Source organism: Malaclemys terrapin, chromosome 2 (assembly GCF_027887155.1).
Source record: "Malaclemys terrapin pileata isolate rMalTer1 chromosome 2, rMalTer1.hap1, whole genome shotgun sequence".
Classification (NCBI taxonomy): Eukaryota; Metazoa; Chordata; order Testudines; family Emydidae; genus Malaclemys; species Malaclemys terrapin.
In genome coordinates, this window is record NC_071506.1 from 111,701,242 (window position 1) to 111,728,412 (window position 27,171).

The following is a 27,171-nucleotide window of genomic DNA, read 5'->3' on the forward strand; positions in this document are numbered from 1 at the left end:
TCTAGGACATACTTATGAAGGGCAATAACACGCAAAGGGAGTTGCTTGGGTAAAAGGTTTAGTGTAACAGAGCAGTGGAATGTTTTAGTCCTGGTAGCAAAACACTCCCTTGAAAGCTTTAATTCACCACCACCATCTTTCCATAGCTCATTAACCCTTTGCTTATGGCAGGCAACTCCAACTCCCCTGACATGACAAACATGAAGTAATTGAAGGTTTTATTTTGTTTTTACAACTAATCTTGCATAAAAGTGCTGCAATGTGCTTGTTACAGGCTCATCCTTTACTCCTGTCAGCTCTGTCCCCAGCTGTTGTTATTTATTATTCGTATTATAATAGTGCCTAGAGACTCCACCCGAAATCAGGGCCCCAGTGGGCTGAGCACTGTAAAACACAGACTAATAGACAGTCCCTACCCCAAAGAGCTTACAGTGCAAGCCAGGTGAGAGCTGGGGGGAAGGGATGTAATATACAAGCAGAGGGATGGTTGCAAACGGCATGTTAGTACCATGACCTTTTGTTGGGTTTCTTTGTAATGCTTTGGGTAGGATTTTGTTGGGAGGGGATTGGCTAAACAGAGAGAGAAAGGAGGGGGGAGGGCCACTGAGAGGAGGGAGAGCAAGGAGGACAGGAAAAAGGAGGGAAGAAAGGCAGTGTGGAGGGCAGGTGCAGTGAGGCTAAAGAGAAGAGACTGTGAGGGGGGGAGCTGGAGCAAACAGCCAGTGAGCCCACAGTCAGAGCTATACCAAACTTGTGCACCGGTGACATCAGCAGCATCCGTAGGTCCTTGCGGCAGCTGCTTGTCTGTTCCTGCCAGCTGAAATTCTGGATGGGTCCTCCCAGAAGTTTTTCGTCTTTGAGCTTGTACGGCTGGGGAAGAAAAGGGTTGCATGGGTCCTGATGCCCCCAGAGTGGGGCATTTCCCTTGGCAGTTCTGGATTCAGGGGTGCTGGGGGATGGCAATGCCACCTGCGTCACAGTTCCTCCCTTTCCCCAATGATACCATAATACCTGTTGCTGCTGCTTGTCTCTGCTCTCGCGGGCTGAGCTTCTGGGGGACTTCCTTGGCCACCAGCTACTTAGCCCTGCCTGGTTTAATTGCATACCCCCATGGACTAGACGTGGAAAAGAAGATTGAGGGCCTTGGCTCTTCTTTGAGCAATCCTGGCTAAGGTGCTGGGGTGGGGGGTGTTTCTCCTGAGGCCTAAGTAGATAGCATATGGTGTAACAATGCTATTAGTATACAGTATCTCTCTAATCCTGGGGTCTCAAACACGTGGCCCGGGGGCTGCATGCGGCCCGTGGGGTTATTTTCTGTGGCCTGCGAGCTCCTCGTGGCCCCCCGGCCCTCCCCCAGCGTTTACCTGCCTGCCTGCCCTGCCCCCGCGCCGCTCCGGGAAGCGGACGGAACCTGAGGAAGGAGGGGCGCAGGGGTTGTGTGGCTGTTGCTTCAGGCACCGCCCCCGGTGCGCGTCGGGCCGGAGCCTACCCCCTGAATCCCTCCTGCAGCCGAACCCCCTACCCTGAGCCTCCTGCCGCACCCAGACCCCCTGCCGCACCCCTCCTGCACCCCACACCCCAACTCCCTGCCCTGAGCCCCTGCCACACCCCTGGGGGCAGGGAGGGGGCAGAGTTGGGGTGGGGATTTCAGGGAAGGGGTTGGAATGGGGTCAGGGAAGGGGTGGGAAGAGGCGGGGCAGGGGCGGGGCCTCATGGAAGGGGTGGAGTGGGGGCGGGGCCGAGGGCAGCGGGGGGGAGGTGTCAGTAAATGCGGCCCTCGGGCCAATGTACTAGTCCTCATGTGGCCCTCGTGGTCATTTCAGTTTGAGATCCCTGCTCTAATCCTTACAGTAGTGTAGTGATGAGTTAGCTAAATAACAGAAGCACTTGCCCGTGTGACAGTAATGTTTGGAAACACTGACACTGTGTGGCAAGATTTTCTGTAGCTAAAGGCTAATGAGCTAAGATAGCCTCTCAATCATCAGTGCAGCCCCTTGGAGCAATGGCATTGAAGTCAGTGAGTTTGCACAGGTGTAACTGAGGCCTTGGCTACACTGGCGCTGTACAGCGCTGCAACTTGCTGCGCTCAGGGGTGTGAAAACGCCCCCCCCCCCCCCCGAGCGCAGCGAGTGCAGCGCTGTAAAGCACCAGTGTAATCAGAGCCTGCAGCGCTGCATGCTCGCTCGCAGCGCTGCAAGCTACTCCCCTCGGAGAGGTGGCGTACATACAGCGCTGTAAGAGCTCTCTCGCAGCGCTGGCGGCGCGACTACACTCGCGCTTCACAGCGCTGCCGCGGCAGTGCTGTGAAGTCCCAAGTGTAGCCAAGGCCTGAGATGGGAATCTTGCCTGCTGTCTGTTGCCTGGGTTTAAGACATGACTGGAAAATCTTGATTTATGGTGCCAAAGATGTATACCTTGTGATGCCTGAAGTATGCGGAGATATGACTGTATGATTATGGTGCCCCTGAGAGACCAATGAGAATATCTATTTTCCAGAGCTATCCTTGTGATCAAAATTTTAAATAAATTAGAATGACAGTATGAGCTAGTGCCTTCAAGTTCTGTAATTGCGTATGATTTCTGAGATGTCAGTCTTGAATTACCTGTCGCGGTCTTTCAACCTCGTACATGTTGTCACTCTGGAATGGCTCACGACTGAGAGTGCCTACCTCAGGGCAGATAGTCAGAAAACAAGGTAGACAACCCAAACTGGTGGTGTGTACTATAATTAGCCAGTGACAAATGTGAACTCCTGGATCACTATAATAGTCTTACTGTGGAGTCACAGTCTCTAGTCTATCTTGCTATCTAAGCAAGCTGGACTTAGTACAGGGGTAAAAGTAACTTAAGGGACTTACCAGTATGCAGGGCCAGGGTCCTGAGCAAGGGCCGGGGGGCGCTCAGGCGGAAGCTGTGGGGCCTTTAAATCCCCGGGCCCTTTAAATGGCCACCACTACCCCAGGGCTCTGGCAGTGGGGCTCTGGTGGTGATTTAAAGGGACAGGGGCTCCGGCCGCTGCCGGGATCCCAGGGCCCTTTTAAATTGCCGGCCTGGGGAAGCTGCCCCCTGCAGGTACGGTTGGCTGTGTACCAGCTTTTGCCAGTACTCCGTACTGTACCATACCAGCTTACTTTCACCTCTGACTTAGTGATAAATGATTACTCCAAAAATCGCACCGTATTTAGGTTGTTCCAGTCCCAAGAGACCAGATACTTACTCCAGATCAATGGGTATCTGTACACCAAAGACAACACCTGTAGCCAATCCTGTGTAACTTATAAATAGCCATCCTATAAAAGATGGCTAGTTTAAGGGGGCATTCTATGTAAGTTAAACTGAACATGCTGTGAGAATTCGCTTCCTGGGAAGGATTGGTGATGTACTTTCTTTTTTTCTTTTCTATACCACGTTACTTTGCCTTTAGACAAAAAAATTTGGCTGAGCTGGGTTATTTGGTCTCTTGAACATTCTTAATATTGAACTGCAAGTATAGTCAATTAGTTGCCTACCCTTTTAGACAATATTCTTTGGGCTAATCAGGAGGATACACGATATCTATGCATATTTATTTAAGAAATTATATTGTTTAACATACATTTATTCATATTCTTCAGTTTTACATTTTTTATTATATTAGAAAATGGAGAATGATGCATTTCCTTATTAGGATGACTTTTATTTACTCCTGATTTGTTTCCAGCTGCATTTGATGGAAATTGGAATTCAATTAAAAATGCACAAACACATCATTTTAGAATAGTTTTTATTAATTAAATAAAACAACCTTAAATATTCTGGCCACATAAGGAAAAAAAGTTTTATCAAAACATGTTTTTCATTTAAAACTACACCATGTTCCCAATTATCTGAACAGCACGGAGGAAACAGATTTAATTTGGATAACTGGGAGTCTGGTTAATCAAGAGGGCAGGAGCTAATCAGCAGCAGGGTGGTCTTCCCTGCGGTCTGGGGCTGCTACTCCTCCTTGCAGTCTTGGCCAGGGATCTCTCTGCTCTGCCCTGCTCATTCCTGTAACAGCAGGGCTACAGAGGGCAACCTGGTTGCTGCCGGGCTGGTGACACCTGCTTTCTGCAGGATCGGGGTGGGGGGAAACTGTAGTCCTGGTGGGTCAAAGCAGAGATCCCAAGCCAGGACTCTGCTCTGCCCTGCCAGGACAACACCTTCCCTGCACCTTGTGCATGCAGGGATCAGGTGTCACTGCCAGTTCTGCTCTGCTTTGCTTACTCATTTCCCTGACAGTAGGGCTGAGGGCTCCCTGTGCTGCCGCACGAGCAATTCTCTGCTCTATTATCTGAACCATTATCTGAATCCCACCCTTCAGTATGAAGACCATGCTGCAGAGGTCAGGTGTCTCATGCTGGGGGACAAGGAGGGAATTAAGATAATGTGGAGGTTTGGATAAGAGTTGTAGATAAACAGGAATATACTGTCATTGATTAAACAAAGGAAGCATTAACTGTGGTTAGTAAATTGACAGATTGAAAATCTGACTCATGGTGACAAGAAACAAAGTTATTTAGGTGCCTAGAATTGCAGAGAGGTGTCTCGTGGGATTTTCAAAAGTACCTAAGCAGGTTTGGTGCCTAAGTCCTGTTGAAGTCAATGGGAATGAGGTGCTTTTAAAAATCCCACTAGGTGCCTCTCCGAATCTTAATACCTAAATACCTTTGAAAATCTGACTCTTCCTTTTCCTCCCTGTTTTTAGAATTAGTAGATCTCATCCTTTCCCACCTGGTTTGTATTCATAGTCTGGAAGAGGAAAACAAGCTTTCCTGCTTTAACTCCTAATAAATGTCTAAACTTTGAATGAACTAATCCACATGAAGAAAATATCCTCTCTGCACCTGCTGGTTCAACTGAACCCAAAAGTAATTAAGGCAAAAGCTTTTCTGCACAACAGGAACTGAAACTCCTTAGATTTGCAAAAATGACAATACTGGCAGTTGCTCTAGTGTAAAGATTGAACATAATATAGATACATAATGCAGTATAGAACATTGTGACATATTTATAAAGCTTGAGTTGACTTCAAAAGTTTAGGATGTGTTTTCTTTGATTCTGAATATAATTAAATAAGCTCATTCAAACTGATGAGGACTCATGAAAGCATCATCTCTTTTTTAATTACTTAACTGATTTTAATAATTATAGTAAGTTTAAATCTTATTACAGGTTGTCATAATTCAACATTTAATTTTAAACAGGTTCATTTTTAAAAGAAAACTGTATTTAATTTTAAATTTAAAAATCTGATTTAAATAACTTTAAAAAAATATTTTATTTTTATCCACCATGGCACGCAGGCGGGGGAGTTCAGCCTACACTCTGAGGACCCCATTCCCTATTTAAACATTCAGACTATACTTGAAATGTCTAAATCTGCCCTTTCTCTTCAAAAATATACTTTTTTCTGCTGACTAATTTAACTCATTCTACCAAATCTCAGGATCTTGAAAAACCCCTGAACAACAGTGATAGGTGCAGGCTCTGGACTAATGAATCTTTGTGATGTAAATGCAGTTTTTGATTAGATGCCCAGACTCCAAATAAAGGCCTTTTTGATTTCCTTGTGAATAGGAGGAGGAGAAAATATTTGATTGTAGGTTCACATCCTGGACTGAACAAGTCCAGGGCTAGCCTCGTTCCAGCTGGACGTTGGACATCTAATTTTGTTTCCAGTGAAAATGGGGCTGTCAGCGTATTTGAAGGAGTCAGAGCAAATGGAAAAATAAAGCTGGCATTGCAGAGTTTGAGAATTGATGAGATTGGAAAATCTGTAAGTGAGTTAGGGCTGTCGTGTATTGATCAAGTCATGGAACCTGATATTCTTTGCTAATTATTTAGGACATCTGGCAAGTACAGGGATTGTGTGTGGGTAGAGTGACTTGCTGGACAGCAGAAAACCAAAATGCTGTGTGACTTATATAAAATGTAGTATGCCAGTCCCAAGCATTGAAATATCATGAGTCGGGTCCCCAGAAAATCATGGGATTGGCTTAAAATTCATGAACATTTTAAAAATATACATAAAGTTTGTGTTCTAACTGCCTGGTGGTTTTTGAGCCTTTAGGTTCATGTTTTCAAGCTTTTCTCTGCAACCATGAGGGCTAGATACTTATTTTTTTTAAATGAAAGCTGAGATTCACATATAATCACATGATTCCACAAGCTGTTGAGGGTAAGAAAAGCACCAACTATTAAAAATGATATCTATATGACATAGATGATAAAAGCATGTGAGTTGATAGCATTGAAAATGTTGTTATAAATCTTTGGGCTTGTGTAAGGTATCAGATAATCCTGTCTACAAAACAGGCAGATGCCCCACTTTGCCTGGAGCAAACGCTTCCAGGGAGTTAGGGTGAAATTCATCCTTGTACAGAGGGCCAGCACAAACCTTACATGCTCAAAATAAGGATTGAATGGGACCTAAGTGGTGTGTAGGCCCTGTATTTTGTGTGTGTGTGTGTGTGTGTGTGTGTGTGTGTGTGTGTGTGTGTGTGTGTAGGGTTTTGCTCAGGGGTGTATTTTACTCTCAAAATTAGTACAGTCTCCATAGCTCATTCAGTTTTTGGCCTCTGCTGAGCTTGCTAACAAGGACACCAAGTAGGGCTAATATTAGTGATGGTTTTGTGAAGTAGACTCCTGGACTTAGACTAAAACCACCAGCTCATTTCAAAAGCTGACAAATGCCAACAGCTTTTAGTGACAAGTGCCATATCTGAATGTAAACTAGTGACCTAGAAGCCAAAGCCTCTTGTGTCATTTTGCCAATCTCCTGAACCAACTAGTCCCTCCACCTCATTTTTAAGGCAAGCAGAACACTTGACTGCACTGCTGCATGTGATATCCTGGAGTGATTCCATTGCTTGTCTCTCTCTCTCCAATTTGCCAAGGCACAGGAGCATTGTGGAAGCTACAATACTTATAAAACAACCTGAAACTGAAGTCCCCATTTCTACTGTTCAGACCCAGCACCTTGTTCACAATTGGGCCAGATTCTGAGTTTAGTTACACGGGTGTGACTCCAGAGTGAAACCCCTGGAGTGATGACAGAGATACGCCTGTGTCACGGACAGCAGAATTTGGCCCATTATATGGAGTAACCCTTTTTAGCTATGCCACACCTTCTGACTTGAGGAGCAGTGTCAGCCAAAGAGAGAGTCTCTATGAGCTGGGGAGGCCTTTTGAAGGTAGGATGGTAGAAATGGTGATGGAAGCTCTGGAAACTAAGTTATGTTATTAAAAGTGTGAATTTTTCCCCCTTTGAAGGTAATACAACAATAGGGGGTGAGTAGAGCACTCGGAAATGGGGTGGGATTGAGCACTCTGGATGGTCAATACTTGTGTCAAATTATTTTATTTAAGAACTCCAGGACAAGGATAAGAACCTGCAAAAGAGCCAGGCCTTTTGAGATTCACAACACACCTATTGGTTTATATAAATTAGATGTATCGGAATCTTGTGCCTCTCCCTGTGGGTAAATATCTTACTATTTTTGCTGAAATAAGCTTGCTATGTTTTTCTTAGCTTTTGTGTCATTAATGTGGCTCTTGTTCTCTGCAACAGTGAGCTGCTCTTGTGAAAGATGTTTGTAGGAAAAGCTGTGCTTAGCTCAGTTTAAGGCAGTGATGAAATGACCAGTAGAATGACCGTTATTTCCCTTGCTAAATCTGTTTCTCAAAAGTATCTTGTCTAACAGTGGACATGACTAGACCTTGGCCCTAGGCCTGGGCAGCAGGAGGTAAATTTTGTATCTAGGTTCATTCCTAAAGAATCCAATTCTGGAACTTGCAGCCAGACACACATGTTTTCTTGAGACTGTCAATATTTACAGAAGAGTTTCTCCTTCAATCCTGCCTTTTGGTCAGCATGCAGCTGATTCATTCCCACAGCTCAAAGCTAAGGTGCTCCTTTCTTCTTTGGAGAAGGAAACGGGGGGGCGGGGAGGGGAGGGGGGAAGAGGTGGGTGGATTTTGATCTCCCTGTTTCTTATTCAGTCTGCACAAACATGTCAGAGTGTTCTAAATCCGCTGTTTTGTGCAAACCTTTCATGTTCTCCCTGTTTCAAGAAAACGATTGTAGCTGCTTGTAAATTTACAGCTGTGGAGAGGACAGAGATTAGTAGCGCATAGAATCAAATGCTGAACAGCGTCCTCCTGAAAGATCAGTGCTGGTGATAATATAAGAGCTATCTGGGCATAAAGCAGAAAGCTGTTCAAATCCCCGCCAGAGTAGAGCATAGTACGTGGATTAGGATATGTATAAATAAACAATGGCTCTAAAGATTTGCATTTGAGGCTTTTTTAATTAATAAAGAAACCGATTTAAAATGCTGCTAAAAGAAACTGCAAGATTCCCCCTCGTTTTCTCTCTCTCTTGGTTCTGCTCATCCCTCCATGTGTGGGCCTAACTTCCACTGATTCTAAAGGCAATTCCCCTGTGTCTCAGGGCCCATAGGGCGCTCAGTCTTATTATTTTGTTGTTTGTTTGTTTGTTTGTTTGTTTGTATATTGGTAGCTCCAAGAGGTCCCAATCAGGGCTCAGTTGTTCTAGGCACTCTACACACATGTAAAGATTGTCCCAGAGCTCCAAAGAGTTTACAAACACAATGCAGTCTTGCTCTCATGTACATATATGTACGTTGCTGCATATCTTACGTGATCAATGACTGTGGAGGACAGGAAAAAAAACCAGTAGCATGTGTTGGGGGAAGGGAGAGGAGGATGAGAATCAAACTGGAACAGGAACTGAACTCAGGGGATTCTCTTTCATTGGGTAGATCAGCTCACGATTGAGCCCCTGTGGATTCCTCATTGAGGGATTTGACTGTATCAGGGATCATTTGATCACCTCTATTATCCTCCAGCAAAGACTTAAAGAAAACTGTGGCAAGCAGATGTAATCCTTGTGAAATACTGTCTGTCTAGGAATAATCGTTAGAATTTCTTATTAGTCTCATGTTCTCACATCACATGATGATCCCCTAGGATATAATTGCACCTGACATTTTCTCTGTGTTCATGGCTAATTGTCCAAACTAGGGCCCACTGTAAAGCATCCATGTAACAGAAAATGGCTCATTGAAATAATCACCGAGCTGTCTGAAGCAAATGGTACAGCAGAATATTACCTGTTAAAGGAATATGGGTCAGGAAGATGAATGCAAACAAATCCTGCACTGTGACATCGCTGAAGGAATTACACAGGAGCAGGAGAAGGCTGACTATAAAGGAGAAAGCTTAGACACCAGTCTGTAGGCAATCTGTAAAGATGAGAAAGGAAATGTAGAAAAGAAAACCATGACTGTTTGAAAGGGAATCCAGTAGAATATAATACAATTAGAAAAAGATTATATGTGTCTATAGTTATGTCTACACGTACAGCAGGATGTCGAGTACATATATTCCACGCTCCCCCTAGCATGGGTATAAATAGCAGTGCAGGTGGCGAGGCACTGCTTAGGTGAATAGAGTGAAGATACACCAGAACCCTAGGGTATGCACCTTACATGGCTCTCTACTCACCCAAGCAGTACCTCCCACGTTTACAGTGGTATTTTTAGCAGCATAGTGTCCTGCTGCCAGAGCCTTTCCCTGCCGTGGAGAAAGACTCCAGCAGTGGGGAAAGGCTCTGGCCTCCCCACTGCCAGAACCTTTAACTGATGCGTGTAGCTACACACTGCAGTGAGGACACAGCCTGCTTTTCACTGTAATGTGTGGCTACGTGTAAGTTACATGCTGTCACCAGTGTGAACAAGGCCTATTTGTCAGTGACCATATAAAAGGGGCCGGGGGGGACACAGTTCATTCAGTCCAGTTTAATCCAGTTCATTCAGTCCTGTGGAGATGATTTACCAGTTTTGACTACCTCTTCGGTGGTGACAGCCCTAGCTCCAATTCTGATTGGTCCAATATGTAGCAGACAAAGACTAAATAGGAAGTGTATATGAATTGATTGTCAAGGCCAGATTGTGACCCTTTTTCCTCCCCATGTGCGAGCAGTTAGTTACTTATGTGAGTGGTCCCAGTCTGACCCCAAGGGGTTGTCTGTCCTTATGACCTCCCGTCTGAGCACCTGATAAACATTTATGAACATATCCTCAAAACACCCCTATGAAGGAGGGAAGTACTATATTTAGTTTTAGAGACAAGGGACTGAGTCACACAGAGATTAAATGGGTTTCCTGAGATCACACATTTAGTCTGAGACAAGAACTGAATATGCATCTCCTGAGTCCTTCTCCACAAGACCTTCCTTCCTCCTCTCAGGCTTTTGTTTAGAAGAAGGCAGGACATAATGCAGGGCCGGATAGGTGATAGGAGTTCTGCCATTGCTTATCGGACATAAAAATCCATCTGTGCTATTATAAATGGAATTAAGACTTCAAGAACTGTCAGTTCTTTTCACCCTCCTTTACATGTGAAAAGCCCAGGTACAGCCATAATATATACAACAATTTGAGTCTTTTTTTATCTGGGAACAGGTGTTACTTGTAACTAATGCTCAAATTGGAATGGTACAAAGTGATTTACCTTGCTGTCATTTTGAATTGCTTTCTGCATGCTAGCAGTTATTGCAGGTCTATTCCTGTAACTTTACCTTGCCAGCACTGCATTTGTATATGTACAGGAAGAAAGAAGCCATCAAGAAGAAGTCAATAATAAAACAACTATAGATATCAAAACCCGAATTGCATTCAGTACATGCAGATAGCTTATTAAAACAGAATCCTCATAAAAGGTTCAATATAACAATGTGCACATATGGGAAATGTTGGAGGACAGATCGTCCCAGCTATATGTTTACATGTTTGACCTCTTTTGAGACATCACAGGTCTTCTTTGACATCCTAGATATGTTACTAACATCTTGACAAGGGGCTCCCTCAAATATTTTGCACCTCAGCCAGAATGATACGTGATGTTCTTTTGGGTAAAATACTATTTCCCGCTCCCCCACCCAAAATAATCAATCCAATACACTTCCCTCCCCTACAAAATCCATCAAACAGAAAGGGTAGGGATGGAGAAATGAGTCCCCTCAGAAGAAAATCCCAGGATTTTCAGTGTCCTAGTGTGGGCTACTATGGGCATAAGATCTCCTCTACCATGCGCTTCTGCAAGTAAGAATGAGGGAAGGCTAGGATTAACTTCTCACTTTCGTACCCACTTTTTGGCGTGAATGAATTTTGAAAACAGGAAGGGGTTCGTTTTCATTGCAGTACTCAGTCAGTTGACACATCTTATGAATACACTGCGGGATTTTTGTGCATATGGTACCACTGGTTCACAAAATGTTGTCTTCTTTCCAATATGTCTCTTGTTGGTCTTGATCAATATTTGCCCATTAAAATGTCCTGAGCTCGCTCACTCTGTTTTTGTTTGTTTGTTTGTTTGTTTTTTTTACTGTTTTGCAGGCATTGGAAAAAATGTTATCTGTGACCGAACAGCAACTCCCCTGGATGCCTTCAGGATGATGTCTGCGGCACATTATTACCCCAAGCTCATGAGCATCATGGGGAACGTTCTCCGCTTCCTGCCTGCCTTTGTGAAAATGAAGCAGCTGATTCAGGAGGGCTATGTGGGGGAGCTGCTGGTGTGTGAGGTGCAGGTGCACAGCGGAAGTCTGCTGGGCAAGAAGTACAACTGGAGCTGTGATGACCTGATGGGGGGCGGGGGTTTGCACTCGGTCGGTACCTATATCATCGACCTCTTGACCTTCCTCACCAGCCAGAAGGCTGTGAAAGTGCATGGGCTGCTCAAGACCTTTGTGAAACAGACAGACCACATCAAGGGAATACGTCAGATCACCAGTGATGACTTTTGCACGTTTCAAATGGTTCTGGAAGGAGGGGTGTGCTGCACTGTGACCCTTAACTTCAATGTCCCCGGGGAATTCAAACAGGATATTATTATGGTAGGTTCAACTGGTCGACTGATTGTAATAGGCACTGATCTGTATGGGCAGAGCAACAGCTCTCCTCAAAGAGAGCTCCTTCTAAAGGACTCTATGCCAGTCAGCAACTCCTTACTGCCTGAGAAAGCATTCAGTGATATCCCATCCCCATACCTTCAGGGCACTATTAAGATGGTACAGGCCATCCGGCAAGCGTTTGAGGACCAGGATGACAGGAGAACCTGGGATGGGAGGCCCCTCACCATGGCTGCGACTTTCGATGACTGCCTGTATGCCTTGTGCGTAGTGGACACCATTAAAAAGTCAAATCAACTAGGGGAATGGCAGAACATTGCAATCATGACAGAAGAGCCTGAGCTGAGCCCTGCATACCTGATCAGTGAAGCCATGCGTAGGAGCAGAATGTCTCTGTACTGCTAGCTTCACTCAGCTCTTAGAAAGGAATTGAAACAACACAGCTCTTAAAGAATAATTCAGACAGCATAAGGATTTGGACATATAAAAGTTTGACAAATTTGGTGTTTAAACCAACTAAACTAGTTGGTGCCTCTATACTACGGTGATGGGAGCATTAGAAATGCCTAAGCTAGACAGCTGGAAATGAGAATTGTTTAAGGGCTGACCTAAATAACTCGTGTTAACTGTTTAGCAGCAGTATTAACTGTCTGGATAGCGAGATATCATGGAATCAGTCTCCTGCATGGAAGTGCTTAGCTGATCCAGTTGTGTTTACTGTGAAAGTTCAGGAAGGTCCTTTTTGACTTACCTGTCCTGCCAGAGGGCTGTGAAGGCTCTGTCATGTCAGAGAGTCTCCTGTGGCATCTGACGTGAAGAGTTCCTACCATGCCAGCTGACAACACCACACTGTACTACTACATTACTAACGAGTTCTTAGAATAAGAAGACTTGGTGTGACCAAGTGTCATGTGACCTGGACAAACTTGGCAGCTCAATTTTCATAGTTTATTCTGAGGGTTTTTTTTTATTTTATTTTTTTTTAACACAATTAAGTAGGGAACATTGTGGCTTTTGTAAACAAGTCCGTCTCCAACAGCAGCTCATATAACTGTGGGGGATTGGGAAAGCATTCTACAAGCTCATGTTAAGTTTCAATGTTAGCTCTACAGATGTGCTCATAAAGAAGGCTTGTGCAAAACGTTCATCAGCAAAATCCAGGCCATGTGACACTCTCTGATTTGGGGTTTGTTACACAGCCAAAACTTGGGCCAGGTTTACACACTTCCTGTGAGCCTGGGATTGAGTTCTGAGTGAACCGGGCTCGAATTATGGCAAAGAATATACAAAACTAAGTGGGCTTCTACCCGAAAGCTATGTTTTGCGTTTTTGTGTTTTTAAATGTATGTGAACCTCAACCTAAACGAAAAAATCTGCACCAGCCACCAAGTTCCACGTTGCTCAGCCCAGAAGCTTTCAGCTCCTGAAAATGGAAGGTCTGAATGATAAACCACAAAGAATGAGAAAAATTCTTAAAGATTTGCAGGGAAAAAAGCAAAAACCTCCTTACCTGCCTAAAGTCAACAGCCACAGGTACTGTGCTGACTGTTCCCTTTGTCATCAATGCAGGAACTGACAAATGGTCTCTGGTTTACTTATCCTCTTTGTCTTTAATGTCTTAGGCCCTGCTCTTGCAAACATTTTATGCGGATGCTTGTGAATTGTCCTGGTGAGCTCTGTGGGACTCCTCTTGTGCATTAAGCTACTCACGTGTTCACGAGTTTGCAGCATCGGGGCTGCAGCTATGGAAAATAACACAACAAAATGTAATCCCCAAAAGAATACAAAGCAAAATTACATTTGTCTTAAACTATAGCAAAACGACTTGTTTTGGTTAATCTGATTGTGGGGGGCGGAGGGAAACCTCTTAGAAGATTTATGCTATAAGGATTGGGAGAGAAATTTTGAACCTTTTTCTCAGGGACACCAGGTCAGTATACTAATTAATTGTTTAGATTACAAAAATTATGATTCTTTACATAAAAAAAAATGTTTACAGCTGAGTCATCTGTAGGGGTGCTTAGAGCTCCCTTAGGAATCCTGCTACTGACCCCTACCTTATTACCTTGGTCTCTTGACTGCTATGGTCTAGGCTTTAGTGCTGCATTTACTGAACTGGGAGAGCAATGCTAAGTACAAATTTTATTAGAAAAAATATGTAAAATCCTAGATATTTGTGAACTTTCATGACTTTTTTTACTGAGATCTATAAATAGCGTGAATAATGGAGGAAAAAGGTCATACAGTTTGTTTAAATAATATTGTGAAATGAATCAGTCTATTGGATGATTACTGTTTGACCAGCTCTAGCAATTGTATCTGTTGTTTACTGCTTCTGCTAGAGCCTTGGGCAAGGATGCAGGGCTTCTCCTGCCAGGGTCTCAAGTTTCTATTTTTTTTTCCAGTTGTTTAAAATTATTCCTTGGAAAATAATTGTCAATGAAGTAATTAAGCAAATAGGAAATAGCCAAGATTACAATCGTCGTTGCATACAACACTATTCCTTTATTTAAATAAACCTGCTATCACACACACACCCACACACAACCCCACCAGAGGGACAGTCAGATCAAAAACTAAATCTTTCTTAGCAAAAGAATGATGTTAATCAGAGAGGGTCAAGAGACATATATTGATTTTTTTTTTTTAATGCAGTATGGTGTAATCTCCTTACTGAGGACAAAGGTAGAGTCATGGATGTAGGATAAAGTGGATGACTAAGGGACAGAAAAATCAATGACAGGGAGCTAGGTATGATAAACCAAGTCTGATTAAAAAAAGCAGAACAAAAAACACCATTCCAAACTGTCCAAAACCTGAATTAAATCTGAACCAAAATATTTTTTAGTTTCTCTTCATTTATTATTTGCATTGTGGTAGGGTTACAGAGCTCTAGTCATGGACCAGGACCCCATTGTGCCAGGTGCTGCACAAAATTTAATATCTTTGCCATCTATATTTTTAACGTTTGTGCCTCTCTGCAGTTTTTATGGTTCTGGCTGAAAGCATAAGTGCTGGAATCCTGGGCCTTGTTCCTGCAGTGAGCTCCATGCAGGCAGAACACGGAGTCCTACTGAATTCAGTTTTTCTGGCCCTGAGCTGAAAGCTTTCAGGTGGTGTGCATCACCCTTCCTCTCCTTAGCCTTATTGGTTCGGATACTGCAATTTGCAGAGTTTAACTCTAACTGGAGTGCAACTGGTGACTGCTTGCAGTCAGGATTGAATGAAGTTTTTGTACTTTCCAGGATGTAAGGTGAGATGAAATACTGCTATCTGGGCAAGGTTTTGGTAGCATCAGATGTAAATATATTAAGCTGCCATCTGAATTAAAGGAACAAGTGACTAGTTTATTTGTAGAATGTGTCTTAATATTCCAATAAAATCATGACTTACTCTATACTAGGGCTATTTAGATTTGCACTATCAAACCCTCATTATTTTTGGGACAGTTTGAAGTACATTGAGCAGAATGCTGCATCTGACCCCTGGAGTTCACATCACATTTAAGAATTTGGCCAATGGTTAAAAAAGGTTTACAGTATTTAATTTAAAAGAATCCCTGGTACTGTACCAATATATTTGGAATAGCAGTTTTAATGCTACTCTTTCTCTAGTGCAGGGGTGGGCAAACTTTTTGGCCTGAGGCCCACATCGGGGTTGCAAAACTGTATGGTGGGCCGGGTAGGGAAGGCTGTGCCGCCCCAAACAGCCTGGCCCCCGCCCCCTATCCGCCCACTCCCACTTCCCGCCCCCTGACTGCCCCCCTCAGAACCCCGACCCATCCAACCCCCCATGCTCCTTGTCCCCTGACCGCCCCCTCCCAAGACCGACTGCCTCGACCCTTATCCACACCCCCGCCCCCTGACAGGCCCCCTGGGACTCCCATGACTAGCCAACCCCCACCCCCCTTCCCCGTCCAGTGACCGCCTCCCTTACCCCCAGAACCTCTGCCCCATCCAACTGCTCCCAGTCCTCTGACTGCCCCCTGGGACCTCCCGCTCCTCACCCCCTTACCATGCTGGAGCCAGCCATGCCGCTGCGCTGCCCGGTAGGAGCAGCGGGCCAGAGCGCTGGCGGCGTGGCATGCTGAGGCTGCGGGGGAGGGGTGACAGCAGGGGAGGGGCTAGGGGCTAGCCTCCCAGGCCAGGAGCTCAGGGGCCGAGCAGGATGGTCGCGGGCCGTAGTTTGCCTACCTCTGCTCTAGTGCCACAAGATTTGAGCTCCTGCTAGAATTGGTTCAGACCCAGTTATTCAAATCCAGGCTACTATTTAATGTACAGTAGCCTAGAAGTAACCTTGTGCACTTGCTAAATCAAAAATAATCTTGTTTTCTAGGGCTGCTGTTGGAGAGGCTCTTTCCTTTGCCATTCGTTACTTGTGTACCTGTGATATTAAAAATTGTGATCTGCCGCCAAAGAGGCAGAGAGCCAAAGCAATGCTCATTAAGAGGCAGGTTATGCCTGGCAGTAAATTCAGTAGAAAGATTCCCATTGACTCCATGTGGAGTTGGATTGGGCTCCAAGTGAACAAGGAGGTAAATGGAGTGCAGCCCCTCCTCAGATCCCTGTGTAGCAGCAAGGCACAATTGCAGTCCTTCCATGTGCCCCATAAGTTTCAAGATACCCCAAGTGGGTGAGAACGTGGGTCCATGGCCCTGTATACACTAGCCAGCAGAATAAGCTGGCCATGCAAGTGAAGTATAGTGTAACCCCTGGACGGGTGTAACAATAGGTGCACTCTGCCTGTGTGTCAGGGAGCTTAGGAAGGAGTCATGTTTTCCTAAGGGCAAAATTCCTCCCAGAACTCCCTCTGGAGCTGTGCCCCAATGCAGGGCTCAGTTAAGCCCTAAACAATATTAGCAATCTCAAGCTTTGGGCTTTCCCATATCTCATATCCTGCACATGGCTAGATTAGTAGCATTCAACTTATATAGTTAGAAAATATCTATGTATAGATAATACGTTCTTACCCGGGATCCCTCTATGGCATAGAGTCAATGCATGCACAGACAAGCTCAGACTCAGTATGAGTTTCTGCAAAACTCATCTTAACCTTTGGCTGAAAGCATGAGAAATTCCTGTCTAGCTAGCTAAGCAATCAAAGGCACTCTCCACTTTGTACTGATTTTTTTTTTCTTTTCTCATCTCTTCAATAGCTTTTGAATTACAGTGACCACAGAAGAGAAGGGGTATCCCTATCTCTGCTCCACATTGTCCTGGCACGTAAACTATTCAATTCTGGCATTATCCTGTTTATTTTTATGTCCTTGCAACTATAGCAAAAACCAACTAAAAATGACTGCTCTGCTCAAAAATTAACATTATTCTTAGCTAATTTTATTTCACAACAAAAGACAAACTTAGCATCTCCATTGCATCTTTGCAGAGATCCATAAATGACTGCTGACAGCAATGCTTGTCACTGGAAGTTTTTAGCCCTGGACTTCTAGATGTTGTTGTAAGTATAATACACTGAGTGTAATCTGTTCATTTTGTACCTACAAGAGTTTAAAAGCATCTAGCAGACCTTGGGCTTTGTGCAGCTATTTAATGCATTGGCTTAACACTCTTACCTCCTTGATGGGCAAGTGATATGCCCTTAAATAGCTGAAAAGTTCAACACTGAACTGTTTGACCTCTAAAGATGGCTTTTGGGTATTAAGGACTAGCTGTGAGATGGCAGGCTTATGCAGGATAGAAGGTTCTGTTGGTGTTGTACTTGTTAAAATTGGAAGCAAAATCTGTACATTTCGCAGATGAAGAATGAATGAATAATCTTTAGTCCTGTTCACTTAAAATTCTCTCCTTGCTGTGGATTTCTTAACCTACAAGGTAGATTCCATTAAATAACAATGACGTCCAAAACCACCCACCCCCAAATCCCCACTTCCTTCGTGCATGAAAGGAGGAATTTTAAATAGATAGGACTGTACATAAGGCAGCATTCATGAACCCACCCATACCTGAACAACTGTCTCTTTCTTGCTGCTGCTCTGATGCCAAGCATTTGAAACACAGAATGACCAGGATTGTGCTAACAAGGAACCTGAATTGTCTCTTCTTTTGGAGAGGATGTTGCCTCTAAATCAAAGTTGTCATCATGGCCAGATCAGCACTGAATTAGTTTTAACTGGGCCAGATTCAGTCCTGATATAAACAGGTGCAATTCTATAGATTTGTATTGTCAGAGTCTGAATTTGGCCCAGTGTGTTTCATTCATATATTGCCATTGTTCTATATAGGAACTCTGGTTGATTACATGGACTTGGCTGTAGATAATCAAGGTTCTCCACTTCTGGTGTTGCAGTGCTAGCTATCATCTTTAGAAGAACTAAAATAAGGATTAACACATTTACCATATGGTATATGGTTTTACAGTCCTTCCCACAGCCTTCTTTCTTTTTAACCATCAATCAAGCCCGCTGGTATGGACTTTCTTTCTCATCCCATTGCAGGTCATCAAGACAGGTATCTGTTGAGAAAGGCATCTTTTGCTTCCTCATCAGGTTTGCTCTCACTCTATGTAACACAGGGTAGGTCAGGTGGTTAATTGCTGATTTGAAGCTAATCCCAAAGCAAAAAATTGCTTTAGTAAAAATCCACTAAATTCAAATAAATTAAATTCCCATGGCCCAGCTAGGACAGACAGTAGCTCCCTGCTATGCCTGGTTCATGAATGGTGCCCATTGCTTCTCTTTGTACTGTCTGGTTGGGTTTTTTTTTTTTAATCTTAAAAGCAAAAGTATCTTCAGTTTGTTGCTATATCAATATTACATATATTTATTGTGTTTTTCAAACATAAATGCAAAGTGTGTGTATGTATATATATATATATATATATATATATATATAAATGTCAGTGCATGGACATATGTACAGTAGATATTTTAAAGAGCTATTTATCAAGAAAAAATAAGTGTTATAAAGTAAACAGAGTCTATATTTTATATATAATGTAGATAGCAAAAAAATAGTGTTTAAATTCTAGTAGGACTTTTTTTTTTTTAAAGAAATGGACAGTGACGGTTCTAGCATTTTAACAGCCAAACTACTTTGTAAGGAAGCTGCCAACTGTGTTTCTCAGTTGCCACAATATCTGTCTCTTCTCCTGGAAGGTGATGTGCATTGTTCATTTTATATTGCTTGGGGAATGTAGTTAGTTATACTCAGCCAAATGGTATGTGCTGCTTAAAACATGGTTTCTGGCTGTTCTGCATATTTGCATTGATGGAATAAAAGGATCCTGAATGGCAAATAAAGACATAAAAGGAGATGATTCCAGCTGTCAGCCTCTTTTTTTCTTGTCCTCTTGTGTTTTGTTCAGTGAAACAGCATCAGTTATTTCTGTCTTCTGGTGTGATTAAGTTCAGCACGTCTGAGCAAAATATACAAGATTTGTGCTTGCAGCAGCATGAGGTGATTGTGGGGTTAGGGAAGGGAGCAGTAGATATTAGAAGATTTAATTTTGTAGCAAGTTTTTGAACTGACTCCTTCTGGAATGATTTAACCTGGAGAAATGTTCTTGTGTTTGCAGAAAGACACTTTAGGACAGGGTAGCAATTTAAACACCCTAGTAGTCCTATCCCATGTCTGGGTGTACAGGGTCTGCCAGAAAATGGGTGTGTCCCTCCCCCCCTTCTCTCTGTGACACAGGAAAGAATCACATTTGCAAGGTACTAGTGTTCAGCAAGAAGTGAGGAATTTGTAACTTTACAAGACCCATTGTGTTTTTCTCTTAAAGGAGTAGGGTATTCTTCATAGATTCCAAGACCAGAAGGGACCACTGTGATCATCTAGTCTGACCTGTATAACACAAACCATAGAACTTCCCCAAAATGATTCCTAGAGCAGATCTTTTAAAAAAAAAAAATCCAATCTCGATTTAAAAATTGCTAGTGATGGAGAATCCACCACAATTCTTGGTAAATTGTTCCAATGTTTAATTATCCTCACTGTTAAAAATGTACACCTTCTTCCAGTCTGAACTGGTCTAGCTTCAACTTCCAGCACTGGATCGTCTTATTCCTTTCTCTGCTAGACTGAAGAGCTCATTATCAATGTTCTGTTCCCCATGTAGGTATTTATTGACTGTGATCAATTCACTCCTTAAACTTCTCTTTGTTAAGATAAATAGATTGAGCTCCTTGGGTCTGTCTCTGTAAGTCATGTTTTCTAATCCCTTAACCTTAATCATCCTCGTGGCCCTTCTCTGAACCCTCTTTAGTTATCAATATCCCTCTTGAATTCTTTCCATTTGCAAATGTATTCATTACGGTTTCTTTTGTTTGACAGTAAAGCACACCAAAAAGGTGTTAAAACTCTGCTCTGTCAGACCTGGCCCACTTCCCAATCACAAATAAAGTGCAGTTATTCCAATGCATTTTTAAATCCATCACAGGGTGGAAACTCATTAATGATTACATCACCCTATGTAGCCAGATTTGTACTGGTGTTTAGGCACCTGAAGAAGCAAATAGGGTCCTGAAATGCCCGGGCAACTTTGCTTGCCGAGGCACCTAAATACCTTTACAAATCTGGCCTACTGAGTCTTTCAGCTTAAAGGGTCCCAAAGTGCTATATACTGTATATAAACAATGCGGGGGGTGAGGTGGGGGAGGGAAATCACTTCACTCATCAAAAAAGTACAGCCACCCTAGAGGGAGGCCAGGGTGGATCACAACCACTTAACACCTTTAAAATGTTTGAGAACCTCCCTACAGCAGTCGCATTTATAAATATCACAACATTATTGCATGTTAGCTTATACATTTTTTTAAAAAACACCTTTTTCTCCTAGTCTAAACAGAGCCAAAGTGCAAGGCCGTGTAAAATCAATATCTTTTGCAAATTCTGTTTTAAATATTGTTTGCCCTGCGTAGGCCAAAATATCACTACGTTGGTCAGCCAGCCTTGCGGAATGCTGCCTCCCACAGTAGTTGCATAAGGCTGAAATTTACATCTCATTCCTTCCCAGCAATTTCACATTAACCTGAGACCTACTTTTATTTCTGGGGTAAAAACTAATTAACACTTGTACAACTGTGCCCTAGGGGAAATTAGCATGAAAACAATTGCCAGAGATACAGTGGGATGATTAGTGTACAGGTAAGCATACAATATATAATTATAAAAGTGCATACGAATACAACCGTAAATGTAAACAACATTCCATGCTAATGAAGCCTTTTAAAGACTAAGGCCAGCATTTTCAAAGTTGGGTTGGTAAAGTTTGGCATCTAAATCCATATTTAGGAACCTGCTTTTCAAAGACTTTGATTGAAATCAGTGGGAGCTGCCGATGCTCATCATCTTTGACAATTAGGATGCTTATTCAGGTGCCTAACTTCAGGCAGTTACATCTGAAAGCTCTAACCTGGGCTCAGGCTATCCAGCCAGGGCATCAAAAACAAACAACCAAACTTGAAACTGGTGTTTAACTTTTTAGAATAATTAACTTTCTGCTGACACTCCAGTAAGGAAGTGTTCTCCAGCAGTAGGAGGAAAATGATTGAAAAGATGTATGTGTACAGAAGAAAATTAAGAACAGGATTAAAATGTAAATTCGCAGAAAACACTGATAAATATCCTTTGTTGAACAATTTGGGATGTTTTTTAAACTGGGCCGAAGTATTGAAGCAATGCGTCAGCTGTAGTGTGTGTTCTGTAGTATAAAGCAAGTTCAGCGGATGATATTACTGAAGGTCCTCCCAAATGATTTATTTCTCAAGAAAATAAAGGAAAAAAACTCCACAAGCACAGGGGTACAGTGTGACTGGAGATTTGTATCCATAGTGATACCATGAGAGTGCAAATGTTAAATCAGAGCAGCAGTCATTCAGGACACTTTATAATTTCCTGCTTAGCTCTACTAGGATTTGCTCTTGTGATTTATAACATCCTTGTTATTCACTGTTGTCCATCATTAGTTTTATATTTATACATCTGCTTTCTTATCTATAATAGTTTGCATGTTAGTGGCTAATCTCCTTCAGTGCAATGTCAGTTTCCTTATATTAAGCTGCTGTTCTTCTATGAATATGTCTGTCTGCTTTCCCCAATCTTTCCCCCTAAAATCCAATAATATTGTATGTTCAGATTTTGGAGGGTTTTTAAAAAAAAGAGAGGGAGTGGGCGTGATCTTGAGCTGCCACATAGCATCAGAGAACTATGAATCTATTGTATATATGTTTAAGGCCCACATATGCTACCCAGTCAGCTCATGTAACACTTAGTTGTTTCTGGAGTGAGCTTAAATAACTTCTTATCTAAGCAAGAAAGAATAAGATAATGTTGCCCCTTTGGCCCAAGTATGTAGCCAATATTCAGAGTCTTGCAAGGTTAATTCCAAGTATATTCTTGGTTTAAACTTGTTACTTTACAAAAAGTGCACATAAAGTCTTGTTTCCCTGAACTCAGTAGAAACAACAAGAGGCACTTTCCTTGCTCAGAAATCCCCAAGTCTGCCACTTCAGTGAGCTCTCTGCTCAAGAAGCCCTGTGCTTTGTCTTCCTCTCAGAGTCACACAACTCTTTCTGGCTTTCAGATGCTTCTGACACCTACAGTCTATAACCAATTTCCTAACTCCCTGTGTTTCCAACCAGGAAAATCTCTGTTAAACTCCCTGGGCTCACTCTGGCCTGCCAGGCAGCCTATTATCTTGAGTCATCGCCATGACTGTAGCTTTTTTACTACATGAAGGGGCTTGGTTGCTCCATTTGTTAAGCCTGAAAGAGATTTTAGGCTCACCGTTGGCACACCCATTGGCTTCCTGAGGTCCATGATATTTTGGATTCAAGACCAACTTGATGGCAGCCATGAGCCCCTTTCAGCATAATATTTTGCATTTATCTGGCACCTTCTACGTGAGGATCTTAAACCTCTTTGTAAATGTCAATGATTTAATTCTCACAACATCCTTTGAGAGAAGTAAGTATTATCCTCATTTGACAGATGAATAAATGGAAATGTTAAATGGCTTGTCCAAGGTCACACATCAGGGGCTTGTCTTCATGGCAAAGTTCACAAGTGTTGCATTTAACTTGAATCCTGTCCACACACAAAACCCCTTACACTGAATGTAGTAATGCTTTGATCTCAAGATGACTGGCCCGCCAGGGGCCATAAGCTAAAGTTTGAATTAGCACAACTCATTAGCTCCTAACAGACTCCCTCTGCAATGTGGATGCAGGCTAGTGCCACTCATGTGTTGCCAGTCCTCCAATGCCTTCTCACAATCCCCCCGTGTGCCCAGAAAGGAGAGTCAAGTTCTTCCGCAATTCACGGGGAAAGAATGCATAGAGTAACTCAGCATGCTGCAGCGCAAAGAACCCTTGGACATGTCCCCAGAAGTCTCAGTGCCACACGAGTGAATGCAGCACCAGTGCTGACATAGCCACTCGAATGTTATTTCGCAGTGTGGCTTCTCTGATCGGAGCAAGGCTAACTAAAGAGATGTAATCTAAGGCCTGATCGACACTACACAGTTAGGTCAACGTAAATTGCCTTGCAGCGACCTAGTTGTGGAAGTGTCTTCACTTAAATTTGGCTCCTGATGAGGTAAGTGCCTCTCTACGCTAATTTAGTAATACCACCTCCCCGAGTGGCATAGAGTCAAGGTTGATGTAATTAAGTCAACGCAATGTCAGTGTGGACACTGCGTTCCTTACATCAACTGTTACTGGCCTTCAGAAGCCGTCCCACAATGCCCCACACTGACAGTACAATCGATACAAGCGCTCCTGGTGAGGACACACACCTTCCACACAAGCAGCCAAGCGTGCACATACTCAAGTGACTTTACAACTGTACGCAGACATAAGGTAGGTCAACATAATTTTGTAGTGTAGACATGGCCTAAGTGTAGATAACTCCAGGTACGTGTTCAATGCAGTTACCTCAAGTCTGCAGACATAACACAAATCTCTTGCCTTCCGTTACTGTGCTTCAGCCACAAAGCCTATCCTTCTCCTTTCTAATACAGTGTTATTGTTAATTCTGCTAATGTTTAAAGATTAAAAATAAATAATTAAAATAAGCTAATGACTCATTTATTGGGTACATACAAAAGCTTACAAAAAGCTGCTAGGATTCCAGAACCAATGTGCCGAGTTCAGTGATGCTGGTATTACCAGATCGTGTAAAATACTGCGTTTGTGATGAGAGGCTTGGGTCTCAATCCCAGTGCTTGAAAGCTCATCTGCTGAGATGGTCTGACATAAATTTTTTGTTTAAAATGGCCTCTTTTTGTATCCACTTATCTTAAGACTTCTGTTTGTGGTTTCACAACTGCAAAAGCAGTGCCATAGTTGATCTTGCTACAATAGTAATAGAAGCCAGGCCCCTTCTAGCCATACCAGTTGCTAGGTAGAACTAACTTCTGTTGTCTGGCCACTTGGGCTAGCCTATTGGAGAAAGGGAGGAAACAGGCTGGCCAACAGACCGAGGGGTTGAGTCATCAAGGATTGAAGAAAGCTCACAGCAAAGTTTGACAAACAATGTATCAAAATTCTGAGCACTTAAACATGAATGACTCTTCACACAGGGCCCTCGTGGCATGGGAATAATCATACTTGGCTATTTTGTAGATGGCAAAGTTGAGGTAGAAAAGTTATTTATCTTGTATGAAGCCATAGGGAAAGTCAGTATGATCGCTTGGTTTAGAATTCCTAAATTCCTTGAGTCTTCTGCTCGAATGATTAGACTTCATCTCTACCAGCGGTTCAGTCATTGGTGATACACACGTGGCCTATATTGGCTGAAATTTCACGGTCAGGCACAGCTGTGCTGTCAGTAATACTAGAGCAAAGACCATTTATGAAATATTTCATTTAGGGCCTGGATCAGACCCTATTTTATGTGTGAAAAGCCAAATTCAAGAAGAATGATTCAGAATTGTTCTTTCTTGCAGTTTATCATTACAAAATGTACATGCAACTTTAATGTCTTTTCATTTTAAACTAGATGCAAGCTCAACTGGTCTGTGTTTTTATGTAATAGGATGTTTCCCTGAAATGATTCCTATTGTGTCACCTCTGGGAGTAAGAGATTCACAATCTGGCCAACAATGAAAGACTCAACAAACAAAGAAACCAGTATCTTACTAATAATTTGCATTCATGTTATACTTTCCATCATGGGATCTCAATTGCTGCTGGCTATATAATATCCTTATTTTATACATTGGACAACGAAGGACCGGGAGGTTAACTGTCTCATCCAAGGTCACGCAGCAAGTCAGTGACAGCTGGGAACAGAAGCTTGGTCTCCTAATTTCCACTCCCTTTACTCACAGTCCCTAATCTAACCATAATTAAATGTAATTAATAGAACAAATCAGTTATAATATATAATCCATTTCTAATATGCTATAGTATGTGAACACCAGCAAATTAGGAATGTCTGTGCACGGTTTTTGTACCATTTTAATTATATCCGTTTAGAAAAGTGCTCATAGTGCTTAAAGGTGGTAGCTATACTGCTATAAACACCTTTATAGAACTGTATCATTTGCATAATTGTGCCCACACTAAGGCATTGCACCCATTTAACTGTATCAGCTTCTAAACCAATATAGTTAAATTGGTACAAAAACCAGGTGTAGCTCAGCTCTTACTTGAAGGAATAATCAGTATGAACAACTCCAGCTCAGTTGCCAAGACAGAGAAGTCCCATAGGCTACTAGAATAACTGATTTAAAATGATGTCAAGTAAAGAAACAAACATTGGAGTCTGGAGACATGCGAGAAGTATTTCTCCCTGCATCCTGCAGTGCATTCTATTCATTTTGGTGATTATTTCTATTCAGAGGGCTTCACTGAACCCTCCAGTGATTTACCATTGCACTGTTTAGATGGCAGTGGCAGCAAGCAATTACCTAGTAAGCCTGCTGACAACCCCCAGGGTAATTCTATACGTCTCTGGGGGTGCTATTCTGTGACTTTCACAGCTCAATATTTATGCTATAAACCAACAACCAGCAGGTAAGCTGTGCTAACAAAGCTGTTAATGATCAAGGGAAATATGGACTATAACAAAAACAAGTCCAGAAAATGTGGAAAAGGAAAGAGGTATACAATACATTCCCCATCACAAAATAACATACCAGGTCTTCCAGTTTAACAGTGCTTGTTCTTTCATATTAAAACAAGCCTGACACATGACGGATATAATTTGGAATAATTAATTATTTAGTAATTAAGCCTGCTAATACAAACCCCTGAGCCCCACTGAAGTAAATGAGACTCTGCGTGAGTGCAGGGTCCATGCTAGCGGATCTGTTTGCAGGAAGGAGCCTTAGATGGCAAAATTCCTTGAAGATGTGAACTGTTAGGTACGTGCTAAGTATTATTTTCTTAGGATTTAATCCTTCAGCCTTTACTAACATGAGTAATCCCATTAAAGTCACTGGGCCAGATTTTTGTGTCTGCTACAGCCCTTTTTTACAGCTCTGTTAGCACAAAGGAGCTGTAAATCCACTTTACTCTGTCTCTTGAGGATTCCCCTAGCATGCTCAAATATCCCCACGTAGCTAGCTATGTACCAGGTGGTATGAAGTCCCTGGCATAAGGGTGTTAGCTACGGCAAAGAAGCCTGCTTAGAGTGCAGCTGTACTTAGTGACCCTGGCTGTTGGAATGACCCCTTGAAGCTGTGGGCAGCTGGGGTTCACTTTAGAAAATCTCTGGCTACTCGAAATTGTGCCAGATACTGAACTGATCCTTGGCTGGCACCAGGATCAGGAGAACACAGAGGTGGCATAAAACCGCCTTTACCTCTTCGTTCAAATCCCATGCTGAACACAGTTTAGGCAGACCCAAGAATCAGGGCCATTTGGACTACTTGTGTAGTACGGACTGCAGAACTAGGTGCTGAGTGTTGTAGTATTGTTATCTGGATAGCGCGCTCAGTGTTTCTCAAATGTGGCCACCATGGCCAAATGCATCCACCAGGGACTTTTCATGCAGCCATAGACCTCCTGGGCAGTGATTGAGGGGTGGGGGGGAGCAAAGAATCACTCCCTCCTCCTCCCTCCCTATTGCTCCTGGATGCATCGCCCTGCACCACCTCTGGAGACACAATGCTGAAGGAGCAAGGTGAGTTCTCGACCTATGGGGATGGGGTGGGCAGTGAGGCTGAGGCTTCAGCCCTGGGGTGGTTGGCGGTGGGCTCGACAGAGGGACTTAGGGAGCCTGGCTGTGTGGACCAGGGCTCCAGACATG

At 43.0% G+C, this 27,171-nt stretch overlaps 1 protein-coding gene across 2 annotated transcripts in view; it reads left to right on the forward strand.

Annotated features, from left to right (window-relative positions):
* Positions 1 to 19,231, forward strand: part of GFOD1 (glucose-fructose oxidoreductase domain containing 1) — a 120,846-nt gene extending 101,615 nt beyond the window's left edge. For both annotated transcript variants that reach the window (XM_054018149.1, XM_054018150.1), the window contains one exon: positions 11,442 to 19,231. In XM_054018149.1, coding sequence (XP_053874124.1) covers positions 11,442 to 12,361 — 920 coding nt within the window. In that variant the 3' untranslated portion in view covers positions 12,362 to 19,231. The remainder of the gene's footprint in view (positions 1 to 11,441) is intronic.
* Positions 19,232 to 27,171: the final 7,940 nt, after the last annotated feature.